Consider the following 26,961-nt stretch of genomic DNA (forward strand, 5'->3'; position numbering starts at 1 on the left):
TTATGCGTTGTCATTATGGCGCATGCACAGATGTACCCATGAGCTCCGCCTGGCCTTTGGGTTCTGGTATAGCTCACTGGCACATTTGCACACATGCAGGTGATTTACCACATATATACAATAACAGGGAAGATTTATGACTTCCCTGGTCGCAGTCTCTGCGTGTCCACAGAAAAAAAGGTACATGTGCATATGCTCAGGGGTCCAGAGTGTGCATACATGTACCACAAGGCTCTTGGTATCCAAGCAGGGGGGGCAGAGAGACATTCTTGCCTGGGTGACAATTCCGAAAGTGCTGCTTAACAACACAAATAAAAAACTTGTAAAAAAATACATATATTTCATTTATGAGAGAGGGAGGGGAGGCAGGGCAGCCCAACATGACCTAAAGGTCGAAGATCTGCTTTAAGTCTGGCACATAATTGACTATTGATTCTTCTTCCTGAGGCAGCTGCTAAGCAGCAAAAATGTATAACTTTTGCTGTTCTGACAGTTACTGGTCTGTGAACTCTCACAGACCAGTTGTTAATCAAAGTAGTCCTACATTACAGCTCCTATGCATCACATGCTACCAAAGAGGTGATTACATGAGCCGCATCTTGATAGTGCAACCCTGGAGAACTCACAGACTGCAATACAGAGTACACCACAGGATGCAGGGTTGGCGTGAAGGTCAGCAGATGGCTGGTGACCATGGAGTTTGAACTTTACAAAAGTGTCCATTTTCATGCAGACTTCAGGGGACGATTTCTCAGGATCAAAGCAACATTCAGCATTGTAGGCAGCAGGGGAAGTAAGGCTTCTGTTTCATCTTCACAGGTATATACTTGCTTCAGAATTCTTGAAGCTGAACTCCAACAATCCAGCTACGGTCTAAAAACTACAAACACACCATTAAGTCCAACTAGGTCCCTGCTGCCTTGAAGACTTATCTCTATTATTCACATATGCAAGGTTTATTGTGCTCCAGGAAGATAACTTTCAGAGCTCTGACCAGGGGCGGACTGACAACTCATGGGGCCCCCGGGCAATAGGGGATCATGGGGCCCCTGTGTCCTTCCCAAACTCAAAAAAGCCTATGAAAAAGGTATCAGGGGCATCTCATGGTGCCCCCTACTGACCCCGGGCCCTGCCCGAGTTTCCAAATGGTCAGTCCACCCCCGGCTCTGACACTACTTACTGTGGTTTCAGTTCCTTCAAGAACCGAGTCACTGGACTGCTATGCCTCCCCTCCATCTGCTCATGTACAGAAGCCGTTGTGTTATGTGAACTCATTCACAAAATACAATGGCTTCTGTGAATAGGCAGCAGAAGGGAGAGGTGGGCACAGCTGCCCTGTGTGCTTCTCTCCTCCCACAGCTGGAGTGTATCCTCCTAGACTGTAATAAATCTGTCACATACTGTATAAGTAAAAGAGATAAGTCCCGGAGGTGACATGCACCTAATTGGACGTAACTCATAGTAACTCCTTTTGCAAAGTTGCTGAATTCCTGGAATTCAGCTTTAGCAATGTAATGGGGTCTCGTTAAAGGATCTGATGTGTTTTAAAATGGCACTTATCTTCTAAGAAACGATCATCCCCTCCCCAGTAAATGTGCATATATGTAAATAATAATAATGAAAACAACTTTAATTGAATTTGGTTTACCAGTTTTTAATATTACACGTTAGCAAAAGATATAGATACCACAGTTTATTTCTTGCTGCTGTTTTTTAACTGCATATAAAGTGTCTTTAGTTTTATTAAAAATAATACATCATTCAACACCACCACCCAGATATAGTCTGTATAATAATGTTTTCTACCGAAGAGTCTAGTAGTGTCACTAACTGCTACATAGTCAATGGTGTATCATATACATGACATCTCCAACATACAGCCCTCTGAATTCCATATATCAGCAATATTAATAACATGACAGAATATTCTGATTCACTTACTCTACTTCATCCAACTGGGACATTCAAGGAAGTATTCCAGTGTTTATTATCTTTGTTAGCTGCTAAGCAATTACACAGACAGCCAGTAGTATCATTCATGTATTAAAGCTTAAGTAAACTTAAAGCAGCACTGCAATAGAAATTGGCAATTGACCTTTGGTGGGTATGATACATATGCCTTGTGCTTTATTTTCCTATATTTTTGTGAATTATTTTTTAGAAAGAGGAATGGAATAAGTGTTTGTACCATATCATGCCAGCAGCAGGTTCACTCTGCAGCAGCACATGCTCATCTTCCCTTTGCTCCCTTCCGCCATTCTGATTGTGAGCCAAGAGAAATACCTAGTACTTAATGGTGTAGGGCAGCATGTTCCCAGCGATGATTTTTGGTAACTGGCCACAGATTAGGATCCACTTAAAATTTACACAGGACGTGTTCTCTTACCTTCCAACAAAGAATGGTGAGGTGGCGGGAGTGAAGGAAAGGTGAGTACACAATGTTGCAGGGAGAAGTCAATGCATTGGCAAAGCACAGATCTTCTTTAAATGGGTAATGCAGACACACACCTTACAATCTGCAGTCTCCTTACAGCAACAATTGCATTTGCCAATAACTATGTAGTCCGAGGGCCTGTCTAAATAGTCCGTTCAATTTATATCCAGTAATGTAAACCCTCAAAATACATAATTGTTAACAAGTCTAAAGGAGACTGTATAGGTTGTAACATGTGGCCAGCCCTAATTACTGTACCTTCACAGGGGCTTTGTGGAAGCACAAACCATGACAGCAGAACTTCCATGTTCAGCCATTGGTACAAGTTCCGTCCTATGCCCTTAATGAAACCCATAGTGAGAGAAATACTGGGGCTACCATTGCGGACCTCAGTCATTATGATCTGGAATAAAAATGCATTAAATGAAGTTAGAACTCTGCTTTTCACATATGTTCCAAGTTCATAGCTCAAAACGTATGGAAACCATTGAACTAGCAGTCAAACAACTAGTATTTTCAGAAGAAGAGATCAGGAACATCATTCTCCTTCTTTGGTCAACCATCTGATTTTTTTTTCTTTGTTAAAAAATTCTCATTTAACTAAAGCTGGCACACAAACTGTATAAATTCTGGCCAGTTCCTGAGGAACCAGATGAAATTGGCTTAGTGGATGGCACTGTCGGCTGCCTCCTGCCCAACATCCCTTGACTGAAAAATCAAAAGAGCCAGATGGAAAAGTATTGGCTGAAAAGTGCTGCATTCAATCAGATGCAGTCGCCATCCACGTATTTTTACAACTGGAGAAGCTGGCTGTCAAACTAAAATAGCTGCAGCTGAAGATGTGTCCATCTACACCGTATAGAGTGTATGGCCAGCTTAAGTGTTGTTTATTACAGGGTGACATTCAGTTTTTAATGCAAGCTGGGCTTTCTCGTAAGAAAGCCCAGCATTACCTTCAATTTGTTTGGTGGCTTTGGGAAAACGACTGATGTTGTGTCTCATCTAGGAAAGTGGGAGAGGTGTATCCGCAAAAATAAAATGCACTTTAGATTCCTTTTAAAGTGGTTGTAAACCTCAGACATGAAATATGAACAAAGAATATCTCTCTATAGTGTGCATTTATCTCAATTAAGAGCACTAAGGGTAATTTATGTCTGCTGCTTCGTTCCTCTGCTATCAGCATGAATCAGTTCTGATAAGTTTTCCTGACACCAAGAGAACAAGGGTGACAGGGAGGAACTTCCAGCAGATTGACAGCATTGGCTTTATTCTGTGCTGTCTGGGGGGGGGGGGGGTCTTTCCTCATATCCGCTCTCAGAGCTAACCTCACTGAGCTGAGCTCTGCGTGTGTAATTTCAGCTCTCCGCCCCCTTTTTTCAGAACTCTCAGACAAGCTTTTAAAATCAGCACTTTGAAGGGATGTAGAGAAGAGGAAACTTCAGATGAACAGGTACAACTTATGTGGGAGGATTTGTTTCATCTCTATGTATCACCCGTCGCCAATCACTCCACTGGGTATACGTAAGGGTTTAAAACCACTTCACCCTTGCATCTGTGTGGAAATTGCTGGTGCTGCATCACTGTGTACTTCCCTCTACTATATACAACACGTAGAAGCAGCTGGAGTCTACGAAGCCCAGCAATAACTCATATGCTCTGGTCTTATCCAGATTGTTCCTTTCTAGTGATCATCTTGAAGCCATAGCCCGAACCTCCTCATAAATCTCTGTGAAGGTAAATCTGGATCTATTTTAATATAATGTATTATTGTCTTAGCATAACACATGTCCCTGATTCTGTAAAGAGAATCCAACCTCTCAGATGTGATAACTGAAAAGTAACTCTGGTGGAAAAAAATCTAAAAAGAAATATGCAAAAGTTTTTTCTCTGCTAAAACGATCTTAGAGTACAACACAATAGAGTATCAGTCCACCTCATTTGTTATAGGATTAAAGGAAAAGTACAGCCAAAGCAGTATGCTTGATGTATAAATTACTTATACGGAGAGATTCCCAAGAAGGTTTTTTTTGTTGTTTTTTTACAAATTATTTAAAGGAGAAGTACAGCCAAGGTTCCTTTGGCTGTACTTCTGTGGATCACAGGATGGCAGGTCCTTCTGCATTCCTGTGACCCGTTTTCAGCTAATAGTGGGTTCACTGTCAGCTGACGTCACTCAGGCAGTCCAGGCTGGAGAAAGATCCTGACTTTAAGGTTGGGATCCACCCCAGAGGCTGAAGCAGCACCTGGCTCAGCCCCTCAGTGGTCCACTGAGAGCCTGAGCCACCCGCTCCCACCCCCTCCACAGCCCAGTGCTCCAGTGAAGGGGGGGGGCAGAGCTGACAGTCACCACTCTCTGCCCACAGTGGCAGTGAGAACTCAGCGATTAGCGGTCATGTGACCGCTGAGTTCTCACACTTAGAGCCGGCGAGGGACAGATGCGAGGGACAGATGCTGCATCGGACTAATGCTGCATCTTCCTAGGTAAGTATGAATTAAAAAAAAAAAGAAACCCCATACTTCTCTTTTAATAATATACTGTAGTCCAAAATGTTTATGTGGCAGTTACAAGAGGGTCCTATTGCTGACTTTTAAATACACTTTATGAAGAGAAATGGTATCTCTATGAGATGAATGAAAACACCAGAACTACCTGGTGAGTAGACCTGGGACTTGTGGCAGGGAGACTTCACTGAACAGTCCATGAACCAGAGGGTGACCACTCCTAATCGCTACCTAGAAATGATATAACACTTTTGGGTAGATCATTACAGATTTTTATAGTACATTATTTATACAGAATTTAATTTTATTTTGCATTTTTAAACATTCATGTTTTTTTTTCAATTACTTTAAATGGCATATTTTGTTGGCACTATTTTCTTCTGGTCTTGTTAGTTCCCTCACTCTCACACCTAACTTATATAAAAAATCCCTGGAGACAGACTGTCCTAGGAGGAACAAAATATTATAGAATGTGTCACAAGAACCCATAAACGTATGTCAATGTTAATGTGAAAGTCCACACACTAAGAAATGATTTTATTTTGGAGGAATTTTGGTTGGGTTTAGTCGCTAGTCTATTAGAGTTCTCCGGGACACCAGCAAAGTGCCTCCTTCTTCTCCTTTAGTTCTTACTAGGCACAAGAGATACTTAAAGAACCATAGCAGTATGAGGAGACTAGACAGGTCATTTGTATCATTATTTACATATTGGATTATTCCACTGCTTTGGTTCATATAATTAGTGAGAAATCCCAAATTATTCTTTTAAATATACTTTCCCTTTGGATTAATCCAATCACCCTTTGAAAGTAATGACTGTTATAAAACAAGGATTACCAGTTTTGCTTGGACATGGGTTTTCATTTTATCATTGACCCCTTTCATTTATGGTTGTCCGCATAATACTGGGTAAAAAGCTTCAGCCTAACATCTCAAGGATTATTTCAGAGGTGTCCAACCTTTTGACTTTCCTGGGCCACATTGGAAGAAGTGGAATTGTCTTGAGCCGCACATAAAATACACTAATAATAAGGATAGCTGATGAGCAAAAAAAGTCGGGCAGATCGCAAGTTAATGATCACTGATATAGATAATGTATCTATCTGAGTAATAAAACTTCCTTTTTTTGTAATTTTTTATTATAAAAGGAAAAGAGGCAACATAAAACTAGTGCGATATTTGACACTGTTTTTGATAAACTAACGCATCAATATTTGGTTTGATGGATGTAGAAGCAATTCTCAAAAAAATTCTCAAGGTGTTCATCAGGTATTTTGGTTCAAATTTTGCCCTTCGTGTGCTTTACCCTTGAAAATAGTTGCTCAAAACTATAGGTGCTCACAAAAACTGATGAAATGAATATGGCGTGATTGTGACGAGTGGGAGACTTCTCTTTGGGAAGATAAAACGTAAAAAAGTTCAGTAAAGAAACACTCAAATTTTTCTTCAGCAGCATGTGTTCAAGTGTAAATGCATTTTTACAACAAAATTATCCCCCCCAAAAAAATCAACATTTTAAAGTAACTTTTCTGATTTTTTATAAATGATATAAAGTGCAGCGCTAAACCTACAATCCCATATAAAATAATACATAAATATGTAAAGTGCTAAAGATATGTGCAAAATCTTAGTGCAATATACAATACACTAATAATATACTCAAAATATCAATATAATAAATATACATAAAATAGTGAATAATTAATTCAGTGCAACACGTGTATTCCCACCAGGAATATTTAAAGTGTTAAAAGTGATAACAATAAATAAAATCACTGCAAATATAATTAGAATGAATCCATATGAAGCTTAATGTCCAAACAAGTAAACAAAGAACTCTCAATCTTCATGCATGTGATCAGGTGTCCACACTGTGCAAATCCAAACACTAGCTATAGTGGCCCCTCACCTCCTTGCATAGACCCCACAGGGTAGGCTTGCTTTAAGAAAAAACCTCTGATGAATCACCGGTTCTCTTAGCAGCCTCCTCATTTATATCTCCAATATCAGGCTTCTATACCACATGCTATGAGTCTCCTGCATGGGTATTGTATATAGGGGTTTCACAATATGGCCGCCATGCCGGAAATGACGTCACCGCGCTCCCAGAATCCTCCTCGCGTACCGACGCGTTGCGTCACTATAAACACGTGACTTCCTCAGGGTTCCTCAGAACCCTGAGGAAGTCACGTGTTTATCGTGATGCAACGCGTCGGTACGCGAGGAGGATTCTGGGAGCGCGGTGACGTCATTTCCGGCATGGCGGCCATATTGTGAAACCCCTATATACAATACCCATGCAGGAGACTCATAGCATGTGGTATAGAAGCCTGATATTGGAGATATAAATGAGGAGGCTGCTGAGAGAACCAGTGATTCATCAGAGGTTTTTTCTTAAAGCAAGCCTACCCTGTGGGGTCTACGCAAGGAGGTGAGGGGCCACTGTAGCTAGTGTTTGGATTTGCACAGTGTGGACACCTGATCACATGCATGAAGATTGAGAGTTCTTTGTTTACTTGTTTGGACATTAAGCTTCATATGGATTCATTCTAATTATATTTGCAGTGATTTTATTTATTGTTATCACTTTTAACACTTTAAATATTCCTGGTGGGAATACACGTGTTGCACTGAATTAATTATTCACTATTTTATGTATATTTATTATATTGATATTTTGAGTATATTATTAGTGTATTGTATATTGCACTAAGATTTTGCACATATCTTTAGCACTTTACATATTTATGTATTATTTTATATGGGATTGTAGGTTTAGCGCTGCACTTTATATCATTTATTGTTATTTACTCATTTTGGTAGGAGGTTTAGTGTTAGCGGCTTATTAGATAGGGCCCCAGTCCGAGCGCAGGAGGTTCATCCTTTCAGTTTTCTTATTTTTTGTTGAGCCGCATTCATAGCCATCTTGAGCCATATGCGGCCCATGGGCTGCAGGTTGGACATCCCTGGATTATTGCTTGTGCTTCCAAAGAATGTGGAAACGTTGACACTATCAATATTTCTAATCAGTGGTCTGTGAACTAATTAACCTATCCAACGAGCAAGGATAGATTTCAACATGCATCTAAATCTCCCTTGCCTCTGAAACCCGATCCACATTTAGATCGTGCTCCAGAGGCTATTGATTGGTGGTAAGGAAGTGCTGCGATGCCTCCTCGCCGCCTGTTTTAACCCAATGATTGCATACAAATGCGCTGCAACTCAAGGCACTGCATACAGTTGCAGGATGCTGGGTGAACTTTGCTTTTCTTCACGGCCATGGCATGTAAACATCCCCGTCTGCTAACTATTGCAGCTTGGGGGCAGCAAAAACATGAATCAACTGCGCATTTTTACCCACCCCCAACCGCAAGTCTAAACAAAGCCTAACTTTGATATTTTTGGAAAAATTTTATATTGCTGGGCAGAGTAGTGAAGCAGGAGACCTAAGCTATGGATGACAATAACAAACGTGTTCCTCTGTCTCCCTCCATCTTTTTTCTTATTCAGTCATGTGACGTCCTTTAAAAGGAAGTTAAAACACTTACAAAACATTATTCAAATCACATTTAAAAATATTATCAAACTAATTTTTTTTTTAGAATTGAATTAGAAGTAAAATGATTGAGAGGTTAGATTCCTTGTAACAGCAGTGCAGTATTAAATGAAGCACACCTTGCAAGTAGATCAGAATATAGCAAAAGCTGCAGGCTAAGATTATCAATGCTTTCCAGTATACATGATGCCCCTGCTATAATCAAGATTGTCAGCACATAACAGCCCTCTGAGTTAAAAGTAAGAAAGTATTTGTGTTTGGAAGAAATAAAAATCTTCTAAAATCCCATTAAATAATTCAGTAGAACACTCCGCTACAGCTACAGGTTTTTGTATTTTTTTTTTTAAGTCCGCTTCTTGCGGTTTTATAAGCAGCACAGCTTTTATCTAAGTGCTTTTTTTATTTGTAAGATTTTAATGCCGCCATTTGAACGTTTGTCCTAGAATTTTATGCTAGTGCTTAAAAAATAAGCATGTAAGCTTAAAGGTAATTTTGAGAGTTTTAAAACAATGATCGTCAATAAACAATTCATGATCCTCACAAATAAAAGCGCTGCTCGGTGTTGGAACGTGCGGCAAGGCACGGCTCTCAGTTAACGGGCTCGATGTAATTGGCTGGAAGCATTCCCGTCTTCCCTGTTCTCTGCACAGTTCCATACATCCATCCTTCATCAATGGGCTGCACGTTAACAATATAGTCACCGTCCCTAAAGGAAACTTCGTCTTCATCTTGAGCACTGTAGTCGTACATGGCTCTGTATGTTCTCTAAACGAGAGGCAATAAAAGAATTTTTTTTTTTAACAGGAAACCTCATTAACCGCAACAGTATATTAAAATAACAAGCTGCAGACTTCCTGAGTATGATGTTTAAAGAGGAGCTCCAGGCAAACATAAAAACAAAGTTACAAAAGGTTATTCCACCAATGTATTCATTAGAACATGTAGAAGAAGTTTATCGCCAATGATGTCACATAGGTCCAGTTTTTTTTTTTTTGCACAAGTAGTCTCTGCCTATAGGCAGCTCTTTTCTTCCTTCACTGCGTGTTTGGAGCTTAGGGGCAGAGGCTAAAATGACCACATACATCCCACATCTCTACATTGTTTTAAAAACAGATGGATGTTTTTCTAAATGAATAAAATATAACTGGCGACTAATTTTAGGAAGAAACATTGTAGCATATTAATTCAGGCAGTGTCCAAATGACAGGGTCCCCAGCGTTAAGCGGGACCCACGTGGGATTGCACAATGGGATAATGTTTTCCTTTCCACTCTGTTAGTGGCCAGTGAAGTCTGCGTGGAAACAGTTGCTGATTGGCCCCTTTTGGTGGGCGTCCGCAGCCCGCGCTTTTCCCCTATAAAAACAGCTACTCACAAGCTCCAGCAGTTGCTGAGGGACCGGACCGCGGCTCCCCCTCCCCCCCTTTTAATAGTTTATCATTATTGTCACGGTGCCTGTTTAGGTTGGGGTTTAGTCGTCTAGCTTATCTGGATGGACATCGTGACTGAATTTTTGTTTATTCTTGATGGTTTAGCCAAAAAGGGCTATATAGAGATAGATAGATAGATAGATAGATAGATAGATAGATAGATAGATAGATAGATAGATAAATATATGTTAAGTAATTTGTTTAATTGAGGTTACCCTTTAACCACACTTTTACCCCCTTCCTGTCCAGGCCAATTTTCAGCCTTCAGTGCTATCACACTTTGAATGACAATTGCGCGGTCATGCAACACTGTACCCATATGAATTTTTTAGCATTTTTTTGAGACAGATAAAACTTTATTTTGGTGGTATTTATTCACCACTGGGATTTTTTTTTTGCTATATAAATGAAAAAGTCCAAAAATGTTGAAAAATTGTGTTTTTCTTATAAATTTTTTAAATAAATAATATTTCTTCATAAGTCTTGGCCAAAATGTATTCAGTTATCTTTTTGGTAAAAAAAATAACCCAAATTAGTTTATAACCAAAAATTATAATTTTTAAAATATTTTTTTTACATTTTTATTTTATTATTTTATATTATTATTTATTTTTAACATACTGTCACCATAGCAGTTCAGTGTCAGCATAGTGACACTGTACTACTTGTGGGGGGTTATGAAGATTTTTCTTTTTCTTACACTGATTGCTTTTACACCCGTAAAGGCTGTAAAACAATCATTTCTCCTCTCTTGCTGCATTCTTGAAGCCATTGAGAACTACTGTGTGAGCTCTGATTGGTCACACCTTGTCACATGATACAAGGCTGTTGTGAATAGCCTTGTACCATGTGATCTCTGTGATCATTCACAGATTTCACACATAGTAAGCAATGATGTCAGAAGTGATATCTTGCTTACTACTATTCATGTGATCACTGATTGGGACCTCACACAGAGGTCCCGTACAGTGATCGGTGGACACAGCGGGAACCGGATCGCGGTTCCTCGTGCTCCCAGGGAACGCACACAGTCCAAAATGGCGGGCGCTGTTTATGAACGGCAACCCACTCCTACACCGCCCTCGTCCGGCCGTTTATATACATGGGCAGGACGGGATGGCCAAAAATTTTCCAATAAAGAACATTGTATTTGAATATTATTGTATTGTGTCTTTATTATTGTATTTAAAAAAAAATTCCTTTGTGCTATCCCATGCGCTAGGGTATCAGAAAAAAATTTTTCTCCTTGTTAGAGAATTTGGCTATGCTTTATAAAGAGATTTTGCCTTATCCTGGGACAACTGCAGGTTCTGAGGATGCATGTTAAGCCCCGTACACACGATGAGAATATCGGACGAACAATCGTCTGTTTTTTTTCGCCTGCTAGTCTCACATCAAAATTGAAAGGTTACTAAAGATACAAAAATTCTTATATGAAAGAAAAGAATTTGGAAACTGATGTCATGTATTTGTATTGTATTTGCGAACAACTACTGTACTGAATAAATGAAAATAAATGATCTAGTATCATACGAGAAAAATTTTTGCACTTGTCCCTTTGGATATCATTGCACGAATTGTCGTCATCGGCTCTCGAAAGCTGTATACTCGTACGATTTTCTTCTCGTGTTTACGGGGCATTATTTTTGTCTTGTGGTTGAACCTGATGGATATATGTCTCTCAAACCTGACTATCTATTTACTATTTTTTTAACAAACTTCGTTGCAGTATTTGCTGTGAGAGGGATGGTCCCTGCTAGGGAGAGGGTTTGCAGTCAGTTACAAGCAACTGATATGTAATATATTCTTGATGGCCACTAGATGGTGATAAAGACACTACCAGATGTTATGCTTTGGTGTTTAATCATTTATGATATTCTGCTTATGCTGAGGACTATTTTATTATATTTTTATTCTTTATTACAGGTATTTGTATAGCGCTGACAATATAGGCAGTGCTTTATGTATATACTGCACATTGAAATAATTTTTTTTTAAAAACTAGTTCCATTTCAGGTAAAAATAAGTGTGCAAATGTGTTAACCTCCCTAGGGGTCTGATTATGTCCATATTTCTGTGCTGAAAGCGGTACATTTTTTTGTATGGCAATATGTATTTTTTTTATTGTAGGCCTGTAATTTTTAGGAATAACTCACTGAAATCTGTCCGAAATAGAGTCTAGTAAACATCCCGGGTATGATAAAACTTGAAACACGAAATCATAAATTATAATTTAAAAAATAATCATAAAAATAATAATATAATAATAGTAAATTTAATTCAATAATATAATCAAACCAAAAACACTGAAATTTGAAATATAGCGCCAAGTTCACACATCACTGAGCAAAGTCGCAAAATCGTTTTCAGTGTCTGATGACGAATTTCCCCACGAATCATCACTCAATTCTGCAAGTGGTTCTAATTTACTATCGCTGTTCTCTAGCTGGTCTAAAACCGCTTTTGACCTAAAGGGGCGCTTTTTGGACGCCATGGACTTTTCTAAGTTTCCAGGCAGAAAGAACAGTAAAAATACAGGCAGGGCACAGGACAAAGCACTCGGGACAAAATGTATGTGAAATGGTTTGATACAGTAATGTTTTACTATGTCAAATTCATTTCTAAGAAAATGACAGTTTCAAAAAATGTTTAAATTTGCCGCCGTTCCGGCCACCATACGTCCCGACGCTCGCAGGGACCGGAACACGGAAGCCGGATGCCGGCATCGGCCGGAGGAGATGGCCTGGGATGCTGCAGGGGACGCATCGTGGGAGCGAAGGACAAGGTAAGCGCTGCAGGGAATCCCTGAGCAACGCTGCATGGTAAGCCTGAGTGTAGCTCGGGGTTACCGCTTTTGGTACTGAAACTTTACCCCGAGCTACACTCGGGAATATCTCCAGGGAGGTTAAAGAACAATTATAATGAATCTTCATTGTATATAACTTCAGATTTATTATTAGAATGTTAATCTTAATTCTCAGCATAACCAGTGTATTACAATATAAACAGACTATGAAGGAGAATTGTGTTCTACTGGCTGTCACCAACTGTACAACCCAGGCCTGGTAGTTCTAAAGCCAGCCATACATGGATGGAAATTCAGCCGGTTCAGCAGGGACCAGCTGAGTGTCAACCGACTTGGGAACAACCAACTTGTCAGATTTTTCTACATGTGATTACTGCCAGTGACTATAGGTGCTAGCAGTAATCATTGTGTTTTCCGGAAGGTTCCTGTACTCCCCACACTGCTGCAGGCTCTTGTCAAAGAGCCATCCAAAGACACAACCAGTCATAGAAAGTCAATTAAATCTGATAAAACCAAACTCTTCCACATGTCTGTGTACTCTTCTGTCATGTAAACACTCAATGTGGCAGACAAAGCAAAATAATCTAATCAAAGTGATAAGATCTACAATCCGACATTTCTCTGATACTTCTCTACCTTCATCAACACAACAGCACAGTCCTCTAGGAAGGAGTATGAACCAACCACACAGCTAGCAAGCAGAGGGCTACAATGATAGCTAACGCTTGTCTCCAGCTCCAAACACTTTACCATCAGCTGTTTTTACTGTTCCCCAACCCTAAGGGCCTCTGTTATGCAGTATGATGAGTTACTCCACAGTGCTTGCAGCTACAGAAGTCGATGACAGTATATGTAAAAGGTAATTTACTACTTGCCAAAAAATGTGCAAATACCTCTTTGCCTTTAGCCTGGCCACAAGTTCATCATAATTAAGAAGCCAGCAAAAAAGTATAAGGCCAAAATATCCACATTCAAGATAGTATACAGTTTTCTAGAAAAGAGAATTTTCTAGAAAAAAAATACAATACTCACCAAACTCTGTGAAGGAGAATGTGCATGTGGAGAGTGCATTGACCTCATAGAGGACATACTTGTATGCTGCATGTACCCATAGCCTTGAGTCGGAGAGGTTTGGTACGCACCAGGAAGCATTGGGGCTGCAGACAAAACACAAAGGTAAATAAATGGCAATGAGCATAGAAACACCCTATCCATTTTTAACTTTGTCCTTTAAGGATTGTAGAGAAGGTAGGCTTTGAAAGTTTTTCCAGACTTCCCTTTGCCCATTCTAAGTTACCAGCTGTTCATGGATGATCATAGAGTGTTCCCTTTGCTGTTGGGATGCATGGCACAGCTTCTGGGGCAGCCTCTCATAGGTTGTCTGTGTGAGATGCCCATACCATCTCAACCGGTATCTCCTGGCAGAAGGGATCAGTGGATTTACCTTGAGGCACCCCTGAACTTTCACAATCCACACCTTGTTAAACAATAAACCAGCAGTCCTGAACAGAAAGCTCATTTTGGCTGCCTGCACCTCTGACTTTTTTCTTTTAGTCAGTAGCCATAGCTCAGGATTGCATGTGAGTATATGGACATAGACTGAACAATAGTGAGCTTTGTCTGCAATCTCAGCATACAATTCCTTACCGCAGACTGCTACAGGATCCACAAAACTGTAGCCACGGTCCAAACTCTTCCTATCAGTCTTCAACTTCCTATTTGCGCATATTGTAAGCAGTATCCCATGGTACCTGAACCCTCATAGAAGGTGAAAACATATTCAGCCTTAGGCCAGCCATAGACGGTTCGAATCTCAGCCAATTCAGCAGAAACCGGCTGAGTTTCAAACTGTGTATGGATAGGCTGTGCCAAGTTGAACGATCAATCGACTTGGGTACAACCAGCCTGCTGGATTTACTTGCAATTATCAATATTGGCTGCTATAGCCGCTAACGATAATCACTGTCTTCTCCTGGAGGGAAGAACAGCTTACCCCCCCCCCCTTCCCCCGCCAAGAGAAGGCAATTGCTCGGCAGGAGGGATTCCCCTGTCAGCATGGTCTGTGTTGATGGGGAAATCGTGCAAATTCACATCGTCTATGGCTGGCCTTACATAAACTAAACCCGTGTTCGCTCTGTGTAAACTGTTGTTGCTGACTTCCTAATCCAAGATCTGTCAGAAGTCACCGATACACCTAGTGAATAGAAAAATTCCCATCCTGAATTCTTGCTCTGTGCCATTGACCTGTGTAGGTGGTAAAGTGTGGATGAAGAAGACAGCCCTGTAGTCTGCACCTTTACAAGTAATCCAAACCATAAAGAAAACAACTGGATTACTACATCTGATAATGTTATGTTCCAAACCACAGCAGAACACATGACGCGCATTTAGGTTCCATTATTCTTTAATGACACCCCAAATGTGGTACAGTTCTGCAACAAAATCACACAGCAATAGCGACAAAACACAAGTTTCAAAAAACGTGCAAAGCTTGTCATCCAAAGAGGAGCAGGAACTTCTTTTTAGTGACAAACGCACATAGGGAAGTCCGTTCAAGTGAATGCACGATACACAAAATCACGTTAAAATCGTGCCTAATAAATCATGAATGGGAATGCTCATGCCGCTGTGTGATGTCTGAAGGGGGCCTAAAACAGGAAGATATGAAAAGTTATGAATCATGGGTATCATTTCTGGTTAGGTTGCCTAGTATGCATGTTCATCTTCTTTCCAGAGCTTAGCAATAGTAAAGAAAATTCATAATTAGAAAGGTTATTTTCAAAATACTGTAACATTGCAAGATGACTCAAGTGAAACCAAATCATATCATTTCAAAAGTCAGTTAAAATGTTAAACAAGCAAACCAGAAATGCCCTAATTAGCAAACACTTAATAAGCACCAACCAACATGAACAGTTTTTTATCCACTTGACCTCCAGAAGGTTTTCCCCCCTTCATGAACACGCCATTTTTTCCTATTTGGCACTGTGCTATTTTAACTGGTAAATGTACAGTCATGCAACTCTGTACTCAAACAAAATAACTGTATATAATTTTTTCCTACAAATAGAGCTTTCTTTTGGTGGTATTTGATCACCACTGGGTTTATTTAAAATTATTATTACTATAATATAAGCAAAAGAAAAAAAACATATTTTTTACATTCTGTTATAATACATATCCAATAAAAAAATTAAAAATCAAATTTCTTCATATGTTTAGGCTAAAATGTATTCTGCTAAAATCCCAATATGTGTATATTAATTGGTTTGCGTGAAAGTTATAGCGTCTACAAACTATGGGATATACAGTATACTGGAATTATTTTTGTTTTGTTTTTTTTAATACTAGTAATGGCGGTGATCAACGACTTATAGTGGGACTGTGATAGTATGGCAGGCAATCTGACACTAACTGATGCTGGGGGGAACTAACTAAATGACACTGTCATCACCAGTGACACCAATACAGTGATCAGTGCTAATAATATACAGTGACTCTGTACTAATGACAGTGGCTGGGAAGGGGTTAACATCTGGGACAATCAAAGGGTTAACTGTGTGTCTGGTGATGTGCAAAGTGTTTACTGTGTGGTGCTTTTACTAAGGAATGTGCCAGTTTTTATACCCTGCTGTGCAGGGGAAACAAAAAACGGAACACTGCAGCTGTCTGTAGAGACCTCTGTGTTGTTTACCTACACAGAGCTCTCTCCTGTCACTCTCTCTGGCAATTGGCAGGCCCTGGCCATAAATCATTGGCCAGGACCTGGTGATTGGCACGTGACAGCACAGCTGAGTGGGTGGGCGTGGGCACACCTTACCTGGAAATGCAAAATCATGTATATATACGTGATTCTGCACAGTCGGTCCACACTGTTGCAGTAAAACTACAGTGCGTGGTCAGCAAGTGGTTAATATTCAAAAGAATGTGCAGAACTGAAATCCATGATAGAAAACTTCTTAATTTACAAAGGACAAATAATGTTTATAGGCACCTTCTTGGACAAGATAATGATTGTAAAGGTTATTTTCCTTTATGAGAAGCCAGAACTGTAGATGTCTTGGTGCAGCTTCTTCTTCCCATCAAGACTCCTAATTATTTTCTCTTGTTCAATATTTTTATTGTTTTAAAATGGAAAAAAAAGTCACTTGGGATACAGAAAGCCATGACAAAATGACTTCAACTGAAATCGTAAAACAGCAAAAGATAAAGCATGAACAAGTCAAATGATCCAATGGTCAGTCCCTGAGAACTTGGGATGAGACTAGAGCCATCAGGCCTTAATGGGGGTAAACACAAATGATAAACAGAAACACTGAACCAACAACATTGTAGGGGGGCTACAAGTGAAGAAGGCCCGAGGGTCAATAGAAATATGTATACCTTTGATCCCAAGAGACCAAACAGTAGTTGGAGGGAAAGGAAGAGAGGAAGAAGGATGGCAAGGGGTTTCCTGGGAGACCCTTATTGGCTTGACTCTGAGAAGCAATGAGAAAGCAGCCTAATGGAAGCATATGGAAAGTTGTCAAAGGAGAATCATCAAAGTTAGCAAAGGAAGTGTTCCACCTAAGGTCGCTAAATGTACGTATATTTCATAGCCTTATCCTGAAGAATTGCTTTGATTTTAGCATGCATCATGGCCTGGGCAACCCTATTTTTAGTTTTTGTTATACTGCGAGTGTGTGATTTCCAGGCCTTTGCAATATATGTTCTCCTAAGTTTTTATTTTGATGCCTGAAGCTACACCTCAAATATCTTCAGATGGCTGGATAATGCCAAGCTCTGATGTCTTTAGCCAGCTTAAAAGTGTATATAAACCCAGTGTATGTACATGAACTTCCTTTATTTGTTCCCTTCTGGTCTGTTAAAGTGTTACTAAACCCACAACAGTAAAATCAGTCTGTATATGCAGTAAAGCATGCTTGTTATACTCACTGTGGAACCTAAAGGGTTAATCCTCTGCATTGTGTAAGAAGGTTGTTTGATCCTGACTTCTCTGATCCTCCCCTTCTTCCACAGTCCTCAATCCATCTGATGACAGAACAGAGTCTTGGGGCAAGCATCCTATGCTCAGTTTGGTGTGTATAGCTAGATAGTTTTTTTTTTCTTGGGAGGGTGCATGTGATCAAGCACAGGGACAAAAACTGTCCTGACAGAGGGTCAGGGGTTATGCAGCCTCATGGGACAATCAGGGGAGAATGAAAACTCATTCTACAAGCTTTAACCAGTCCTCTACTGGACACTGATAGAAGTCACAAGACTGCACTAACTTTTGATGAAAAAAAGATATTCAGCAGTTTATATTTACTAAAATAATTGCATTTCCATGTTCTATGTACTGTGAATGATATATATAGTGAATGTAGAGTCCTGGGTTTAGTAACACTTTAAGTACCTGTTTTTCATGCCAGAAATTTGCAAGCTGATAACTTTCTATGCTGAACTGTTATCTGTTACATTGTTCTCAGTTATGTATGATGACTACAGTACCTCTCCCCTCTATGTGCTGGATAATAGGAGAAAGGCAGGGTTTAAGAATCCTATCTTGCTTCTGTTATCCAGATACAGAAAGGTTAGTGAATGATGTCAATTTAGGACAGGAATCACCAGGTGAATTTAGAGGAAAAAACAAATACACCTACCACTGGCTGGTAAACTATTTTAACAGAGAATTAAGACAAAGATGGAGAAAATAGCATAATGGCACAGATTTGGTACTACAAGTTCAATTTTGCATTTGTTTCAAAGAATCTCATTCCTTGTGCTTTACATTTTTATTAATTTCCCCAAATAAATATTGTGTCTGGAAAAAACGGGTACAGTCTAATTTTCTACCTTTTTCATATATGGTACTTGATCAAGTAAAAAAAAACAATATTAATAATACCAACAAAAAAATGTTTAATTTTCTACCATGTTCTGGGGTCAAAAAGTGCTGACTACACAGATTTCCACAAGGAGACAATATTATTTAATAAAAGGATAAAATAGTGTATATATATATATATATATATATATATATATATACATATAAAATAATAATAAAAACAAATAACAAATATAACAACAAATAAAAATATTAATAAATTATAGAATGTTAAAAAAATGAAAGTGTCCACTTTAGCATTATCGGTAATTCTGCAGTAAAATCAGTTTAATCTAGATCACTCCATACATGTTTATCGGTCACTTTGCCCGCATTCAGATCTTACCTCACCCATCCATTATGTCCCAGAAATAGCAGTGGGCCCTGGAGGAAGCCTGAACTGGTTCAAAGGTAAGTATTCCAACTGCATTTTTAATATCTTAAGGGGCTATCATTAGCCTGGTTATATTTTAGGATTTGTATCATAAAGCGCTATGAATTTTAAGGCATGCACAGTAGGTGAAACTAAATCCTGACACTCCTAGGTGCTGTTACATGTATGCTGCCAATTATATCGTTTTAAAGGGCTATGTTAAACAACAACTTTGTATGAGATTCGTAGCAATCTCTCCACTTATTTTCTCTGGTGTTTTGTAGCTGGATACAAAGTTGCAGATTGAACTGGTCACAATGCCTATATATTGCAAGTACAATAGGCTGGGGCGCCATGATGATCATGGATAACATGAAGAGCTACTGAAATTCTGACACCAAACTAATGCTGCAAAACATCAACTGCTCTTCTACAAATCACTTGGAATTTCAGTGACACAGACCTTTCATTTCATTTTTTTTTCCTAGGAAACCAAAATTCTCATTAGCCTGATCCAGTACCTGCTACAAATGGCTACTATGATATTGCAAAACTGAAATGTGACATGGGCCAAAGAGGTAACTGGTTCACTTGAAAACCATATACTGTACTAGATTAATATAAGAAACAATGTCATTAGTACCCAGCAAAAACAAAATCCCCCTAGAGTACGTAAAACAAGAAAAGCAGGTTCTGTCTGCAGTACTTGTCTCCTCTCTGGTATTGTCTTTGCAGTAATTCCTGTTTCATTTTACACAGAAGAATGAATACATAGGATGAATGCAGGGCAGCATGGACCAACACCATGGAGCAATATCTGCTCTTACATGGTAATGATGCTGAAGACAGTAGATGTAGTGTGATTGCAGGGCATCATTGTTCATCACCATGGGGAATCTTGCCCTCACAGGGTAATGATGCAGAAGACAGAAGACATAGGGATTGATTTACTAAAGGCAAATAGACTGCGCACTTTGCAAAGTGCAATTGCACTCTGCAAGTGCAGTTGTTCCTGAGCTTGGTAGCAGTAGCTCTGCTGACTTTATTATCCAATCATGTGCAAGCAAAAATGCTGTTTTTTTTTCTTAATTTTCCTTGCATTTGATTGGGTATTCTTGCAAAGGGAAGCTTGATCTCATTTACTAAGCTCTGGAGCAACTGCACTTGCAGAGTGCAATTGCAGTTTGCAAAGTGCACAGTCCATTCGCCGTTAGTAAATCAACCCCTCGTACCTGGTGATGGACCTAGCAAATAGACTGTGCACTTTGCAAAATGCAGTTGCACTCTGCAAGAGTAGTTACTCCAGGGCTTAGTAAATCAGCAGAAGCTCTGCTGACCGCCATCGTCCGGTCATGTGCAAGCAAAAATGCTTTTTTTGAATTTTCCTTGCATGTGTTTGGGTATACTTTGCAAAGTGAAGTTTCACCTCATTTACTAAGCTCTGGAGCAACTGCACTTTGCAAAGTGCACAGACTAATTGTCTTTAGTAAATCATCCACATAGTGTGAGTACAGGGTGTAATGGACCATCACCATGGGTCATTGTGCCCATACATGCTAATGATGCAGAAGACCGAGGACATAGTGTGAGTGCAGGACATCATGGACAATCACTATGGAGCATTCTGTGTTCACAGTTTAATGGTGCAGAAGCCTGAATACATAGGGGTTGATTTACTAAAGGCAAACAGAGTGTACACTTTGCAAAGTGCAGTTGCACTCTGAAAATGCTGTTGCTCCAGAGCTTAGTAAAGGAGGTAAACCCTCACTATGCAAAGAATACCCAATCACATGCAAGGAAAATAACAAAAAACAGCATTTTTGCTCGCACATGATTGGATGATGGAAGTCAGCAGAGCTTCTGCTAATTTATTAGGCTCTGGAGCAACTGCTCTTGCAGAGTGCAACTGCACTTTGCAAAGTGCATAGTCTATTTGCCTTTAGTAAATCAACCCCATAGTGTGAGTGCAGGGTATCTTGGACCAACACCATGAAGCAATATCTGCTCTCACATGGTAATGATGCAGAAGACTGAGGACATAGTGGGAGTGCAGGGCATAATGGACTATCATTATGGAGCATTCTGCTCTCACATGGTAATGGTGCAGAGAGAGACATTGAAGGCATCACACTGGCATCTCTTGCCATCATTGAATGCCGCTCACCCAAGAGAAGTAAAGAGGACCCTGCATGTGAATTGGAGGTGAATTGAAGGATAATTGAGCCCAGTGTTTGACTATAACACAAACCAGTTCAATATTGCCTACCAGGTTTTCTCATTTGGGACCTCATATACTGTATGTTGCCTCATTAATGGTCTACAGAACCATAGGCTTATCAAATTGTTATGACATCACAAGTAACAGGTTTTATCACTAGCTTTTAGTAGCTGTGTTATTTGTGTTATCCATGACTGAAGCGAGTTGTAACACAATGTTAGTGGTTGTTACAGGTGAAGCTCTGCACAGCATTCAGGTGTCATTCTTATTTAATGCAGCTGTCCTTGGTACATAACCCCTAAGAACTGTCACTTAGAAGGTGAACTAGAACCATGTTTCTCTATATTGTTGCATATAGATGTGTGTGAAATATTTCCAATCAAGAGCAGTTAAAGGAAACATGAGGAATAAGAATGAGTTCAAAGTTTATGTTTGATCCAAACAGAACAGAGTTTTTTTGCCAGCAGCTGAACTTCATATACAATCCACTGCTACTATACAGTATATGACAGCTTCCTTCCTGTCAACGGTTACTATGGAAGCAGTGGGTGCAGGCACCTGCTGCATCCTTAGCAACTAGAGACATCACTGTGACTAGTGATCGCCCCATTCATTGACTCTCTGGGTATCCCTGGCCATGTAAATAAAGGGTTGGGGATAGCATGACACCACATATGGTCACATGACCATATTTGAGCTAAGACCTTAACCAAATATAGCCGTGGTTACAGTCTGGCCAATAATTTTCTGCCTAGCTAGTGATTCTTTAACTGAAAGATGTCAGGCGGAAAGGGTTGACAGTGCCACCCACAAAGTGAATTTCGGCAGATTTATCAGTAACTGGCTGAAATTCACACAATGTATTGCCAGCTGAAATATCAGTAGAAGAAGGAGAGAGTTATCAAGGGAATCAGTCCCCTGAATGGGCAAATTGCAAATGTAACCTAATAAAGAAGGACAGCTGCTTTAAACTTGAAATGGTCAGTATCTGTTACCTCTTTCATCTGATGCCCTTGTTCCCTCACTGCAGTAAGAGAAACTAGGGTTCATCTCAGACATCTCTGACCTGTCATCGCCCTGACTCGCTGCAGCCGGGCCAGCAGAGTGACAGGAGTGCCTGGTGCCAAGGCTCGCTCTCTCTGGAAATGAACAAATTTCAATGTGACTGCAACTAAAAAACACCAAGAAGTATATAGTAATAGGAACAAAATAAACTAGCAATGCAAAGAAAAAATGCCAGCTCATTTTGAATGGCACCCCAGAGCACTAAGGCAATGCAGCTGTGATTCACATGCATTGCTGCGCACCACGCTGCACAGTAACTCAGTACTCTGCATTAGAAAAGAAGCTGCATGTACATTTTTTGGCTATTATGATGCATTCAAAATGAAAAGGCTATCTTATTGCAATGCACGTTACTGCGTGACACAACATCCATTAACAGAACACACAAGAATAGGCCTTTAATGCAGATCTATATTTAATTGGTAACTTTATTTAAACTGTATTTAAATGGTAAACAGTTTTACAGTCATCCCCCCAAGGCTGCACACATGGGGAGACCATGATACTGTGCTTCACGGGTACATTGAAAAATTAAACAACATGTCACCAAAGACCACCTATGCATGTCTATGGGTCCACGCCACAACTGCATACGTAAATCTTTTCCTTTCTTGATACTCTCATTTCTTGACAAAAATGTTCCATATGGCCATGTGAACTCCACTGAGAAAAAGGATCAGCCAACCTGTATTCTGGCTCTTCTCCATCAGCAGAGATCACATGCACAAATAACTAGGCTTTCTGTCACATGACCAGCCAAGGAGGACGCCTGCAGCATTTTCCTCATGAAAGGTAAGTGTTTCAGCACTTCTGTTACTCTTTACCCATCTGAGCAAGGGTTTGACTCTGGGTTCACACTAGCCTACAGGCTGAGGGCTGGTTGCGGGTGCAGGAATTGCACCTGTTCCCGCAACCACCCGCAGCTGAATTGCACTGCTCTTGTGAGACGCGTGGGACTGGTATTCATTCTGAATGGCACCCCCATGCATCTCAGCCCATGGAACGATCACGGGCGCGGGAACCACAGGCAAACCACATGGTCAAAAAGACCATGCGGCTTCCCTGCAGATGAGTTTATGAAAAGATGTATGTAACTTTTTTCGTGCAAAACACATGGCACAGCAGCCCATTCAAATGAATGGGTTTTTATGCCCGAGCAAACGCCGGTCTCACGGCCTATACTAATATGAACCGGGCCTTAGAAAACATTTGAGCATAGGCTCACTCATGGGAACCTTTAGTCTTGGGAGCAATGGTGAAAAATCTTCACTCAGTTCCACCAGTCCAATGTATCTTATTACTACTGGCCTGTTCCCCAGCCCAGCCTTCCCCTAGGTCCACTTTTCTAGCTGCTTCTTATCATCTAGAAATGTTTGACAGGAGCACTAAGGATGGCCATTGGTTGAGTATCAGTTTATACCACTCAAAGGTATCAGAGGGTGGTCATATCTAACAAGCTCTGCAAAGCACGCCATAAACTTCAATAGAGAGATTTGCATGGAATCAGTCTGACCTGAGAGCACATGGCTATTTAATATCAAATACTAATAATTTAAATATCAAATAGGCTGCTAAGAGATATGACTTTTTCATTAACAAATGTTATTTCCCCTTAATGATATATAAACAAAAACTTGCATGTACCTACAGTATCCTACAGGACAAAATGATACACTAAAAATGTTATACTACAATGGGCTTTTACTACATCATATGATGGCCATAGACACCGAAATAATGTGTTTGCTTTGTTTTTTACAGTTATGCTCTGGAATGAAAACAACAACAATGATCTGCTGTACCCGTTAACATACGGAGGCTCCGAGACTGAATATTGTCCTCCAGTGGGTCAATGTCGAAGATGGAGCCTGGGTCAGTGCGCCAAACTTTAAGGTCTTTTGATGAGAAAATGAAACATACAATGAAGGATAATAAAAGAAAGAAGACAGAGAGACAGTGAAAGACAAAAATAAAAATACCAGTAGACAAGTACATATGAGATGTATAGAGGTTCTTGGAAGAAGACAAACTCTGCAGTTTCAGTGACGTGTCAGACAGAGACACAAAGAGAGGGCACAGCATCCACGATTAGAGTACATGTAATCCCAGGCTTTGATAATCAAGCAAGGTAGTAGAGGGATAGGACAAAAGTAACCAGTTTTAGAATGTCCAAAAAAATATCCACAGCACAATAGGACTTCTTAGAAGTGAATATTTTCACATGTGTCAACCCATCGCATAAACCTAAAATTAAAGGATTATGCCTCATTTCCATATAATGAGCAGGGCCATGCACATCATTCTTTTTCATCCCTTGGCTAACTCTACATTCAGAAATGAGATGTACAAATACAGCTTAATATAACAGAGCCAACCATTCCAAATTGCATACAGCTGTTTCAGGCTTGTTGGCTATTATCAGTTCAATGCAAGGAAATAATGACTTACATGAAAAAGCTTTGGAGTGATCATGTGGGACAGCCTTAGACCTTGTCAATGGTACATAGGTCTGTGACTGCTGAACTCATGGATGGTCCTCAGAGTGGTGTGAAGATTGTGAAGGTAAGATGATGGAGCTCTTTGTGTGAACAGAAAGGCCCCTTTCACATGGGCATTCCTTTTTCTCAGTTTTTTCATCCATCCTTTGATGGATGAAAAATGGACATCAATGCATTGATGGAAAAAGGGATGAAAACGAATGATCATCCATTTTTATCTGTTTACATCTGCATCCATCAACACCTGATTTTTGGAATGGATCAAAACATTATTTTTTTTCTGTGAAAAAAATGAAACAGACGAAAACAGATGTAAACGCACAAATGGTCCATTTTTGCATTAGTAGTGAATGTACAAAATTGATGTAAAAACTGATGTAAACTTATGAGAAACAGGTCCATTTTTTTAAATTTAAAAACGTGCCTAAACTGATGAAAACATGAAACGCCTGTGTGAAAGGACCCAGAGTTTTGAAAACTCCAACCAGTTGAAGAACACTGATCCCTTAGGGATGGGGATACCAAGAGGATTGCAGTTTGTGCCCTAACGTGATAATGGTGTTCCAGTATCTTTGTGCCTGCAGTGGCAAAAAAAAACACTCACATGCCACCAAAATGTTCTATGAAGAAGCAACTCCCATCACCACCAAGATGCATATACTAAACTTCTTTCCCTCCCAGGCAACTCATTTTGGTTAAAAAGAGGGAAAATGGGACACAGACAGCGATAAAAAACTGGAAGAAGTTCTAGCATTCTATAGAGAATAAATCCGTGAATTGGTATTTTACAGGCATCCGGATTATTAATTTATAAAAATTTAATTTTTATTGTCCATATAATACAGTTCTGTTAAAAATGAAACAGACAAATGTAAAAATAATAAGTGATCATAGCAACAGCTTGGGTATAGTATTCTCATATTCCAACATGTTTCGAGACATTCTCTTCTTCAAGGAAACAGAGAGGGTACAGAAGAACCTAAGGATCACAGAACACTGATGATAAAAACACATTGCACCAGTGGGATGCCTTCCCAACACACAGGCGTCAAAGAGGCGCTCACTTTAGGGGATCTCTTATGATATTTTGGTATCTGACAAAGGCATCATTATAATCTATGGGCACTGATCTTTGCAACTTGTTGCACAGATTTGACCCTCCATATTTCACTAGCACAACTTTTTATTGTTGAATGGCTTCAAGCTCTGCCAAGAGTGACATCTATGATTCTGTCAAGCAAGATGTCCCTGGACCTGCTGCATGGTGGTGGGTAGGTGCCCCTTCTAGTGTGATGTGTTTTTATCATCAATGTTCTGTGATTTCTTGGGTTCTTCTGTACCTTCTACCTTTTCCTTTCCTTGAAGAAGAGAATTTCTCGAAACGTGTCGGAATATGAGAATACTATACCTAAGCTGTTGATATGATCACTTATCATTTTAACATTTGTCTGTGTCATTTTTAACAGAAATGTTATATTATATGACAATAAAAATTATATTTGTATAATTTAATAGGTGGGTGCCTATAAAATCCCAATCCACAGATTTATTCTCTGCAAGTTGATTGGAAGGGATGATGACATTCCTGGGGGTGTGAAGACGCTCAATGTTCTGTTGTAGAGGTTCTAGCAATCCGCTACTCAATTTAAAAAAAGCATTTTTATTTCTGTCTTTGTTGCTGTTGGAGATTTTTTGCTTACTTCCTGTCTGGTGAAACTGCTGTCACCGGTGTAGTTAGAGAAGGAAAACTGGGCCCTGTATAGCAATCCTCTTTGGTTGGACATTCAATTAAGCCTCTCAAAAGCAAAAGACTAAAATATATATCTCTCGCCTTGTATTTGTCACATGTACAGCTGTTGGTTCATGAAAAAGTTGATGTCTCACCGCTTGTCATTCTGAGGGCCTGTGTTGATGGGCTTTAAGCATGGGTCAATAGGAAAATAAATGCAGCTTGTTTCCAGCTTTTCAGTCTGAGATGTTTCTGAAATCATTCACAGTTCACTGACATATGCATTTGGCCGTCAGTTTACCTCCTTCTGACTTGCGTTTGACCTCCTTCATTAACCTGCTTTGCTTTACATATCATGACCACCTTTTTTCTTATATCACCAGTTCCCTGAAACATTTTCATTATTATTGGTTTTCCGCTTCCTACTCATAAAACATATAAACATTACACAACATGAAAAAAAGAGAGGAATTTAATAAAACTCAC

At 39.7% G+C, this 26,961-nt stretch overlaps 1 protein-coding gene across 4 annotated transcripts in view; it reads right to left on the bottom strand.

Moving 5' to 3' along the window:
• Positions 1-8,872: 8,872 nt before the first annotated feature.
• Positions 8,873-26,961, bottom strand: part of NEBL (nebulette) — a 306,245-nt gene continuing 288,156 nt past the window's right edge. For 2 of the 4 annotated variants that reach the window (XM_089693734.1, XM_089693737.1), the window contains 4 exons: positions 24,051-24,143; positions 22,179-22,322; positions 13,759-13,883; positions 8,873-9,257 (listed from right to left, as the gene is read on the bottom strand). In XM_089693734.1, coding sequence (XP_089549860.1) covers positions 9,081-9,257; positions 13,759-13,883; positions 22,179-22,322; positions 24,051-24,143 — 539 coding nt within the window. In that variant the 3' untranslated portion in view covers positions 8,873-9,080. The remainder of the gene's footprint in view (positions 9,258-13,758; positions 13,884-22,178; positions 22,323-24,050; positions 24,144-26,961) is intronic. The other 2 variants (XM_089693736.1, XM_089693738.1) reach the window with 1 other exon arrangement.

This window comes from Staurois parvus, unplaced genomic scaffold (assembly GCF_062004578.1).
Source record: "Staurois parvus isolate SC_StPar_1 unplaced genomic scaffold, SC_StPar_1.0 ptg000636l, whole genome shotgun sequence".
Classification (NCBI taxonomy): Eukaryota; Metazoa; Chordata; class Amphibia; order Anura; family Ranidae; genus Staurois; species Staurois parvus.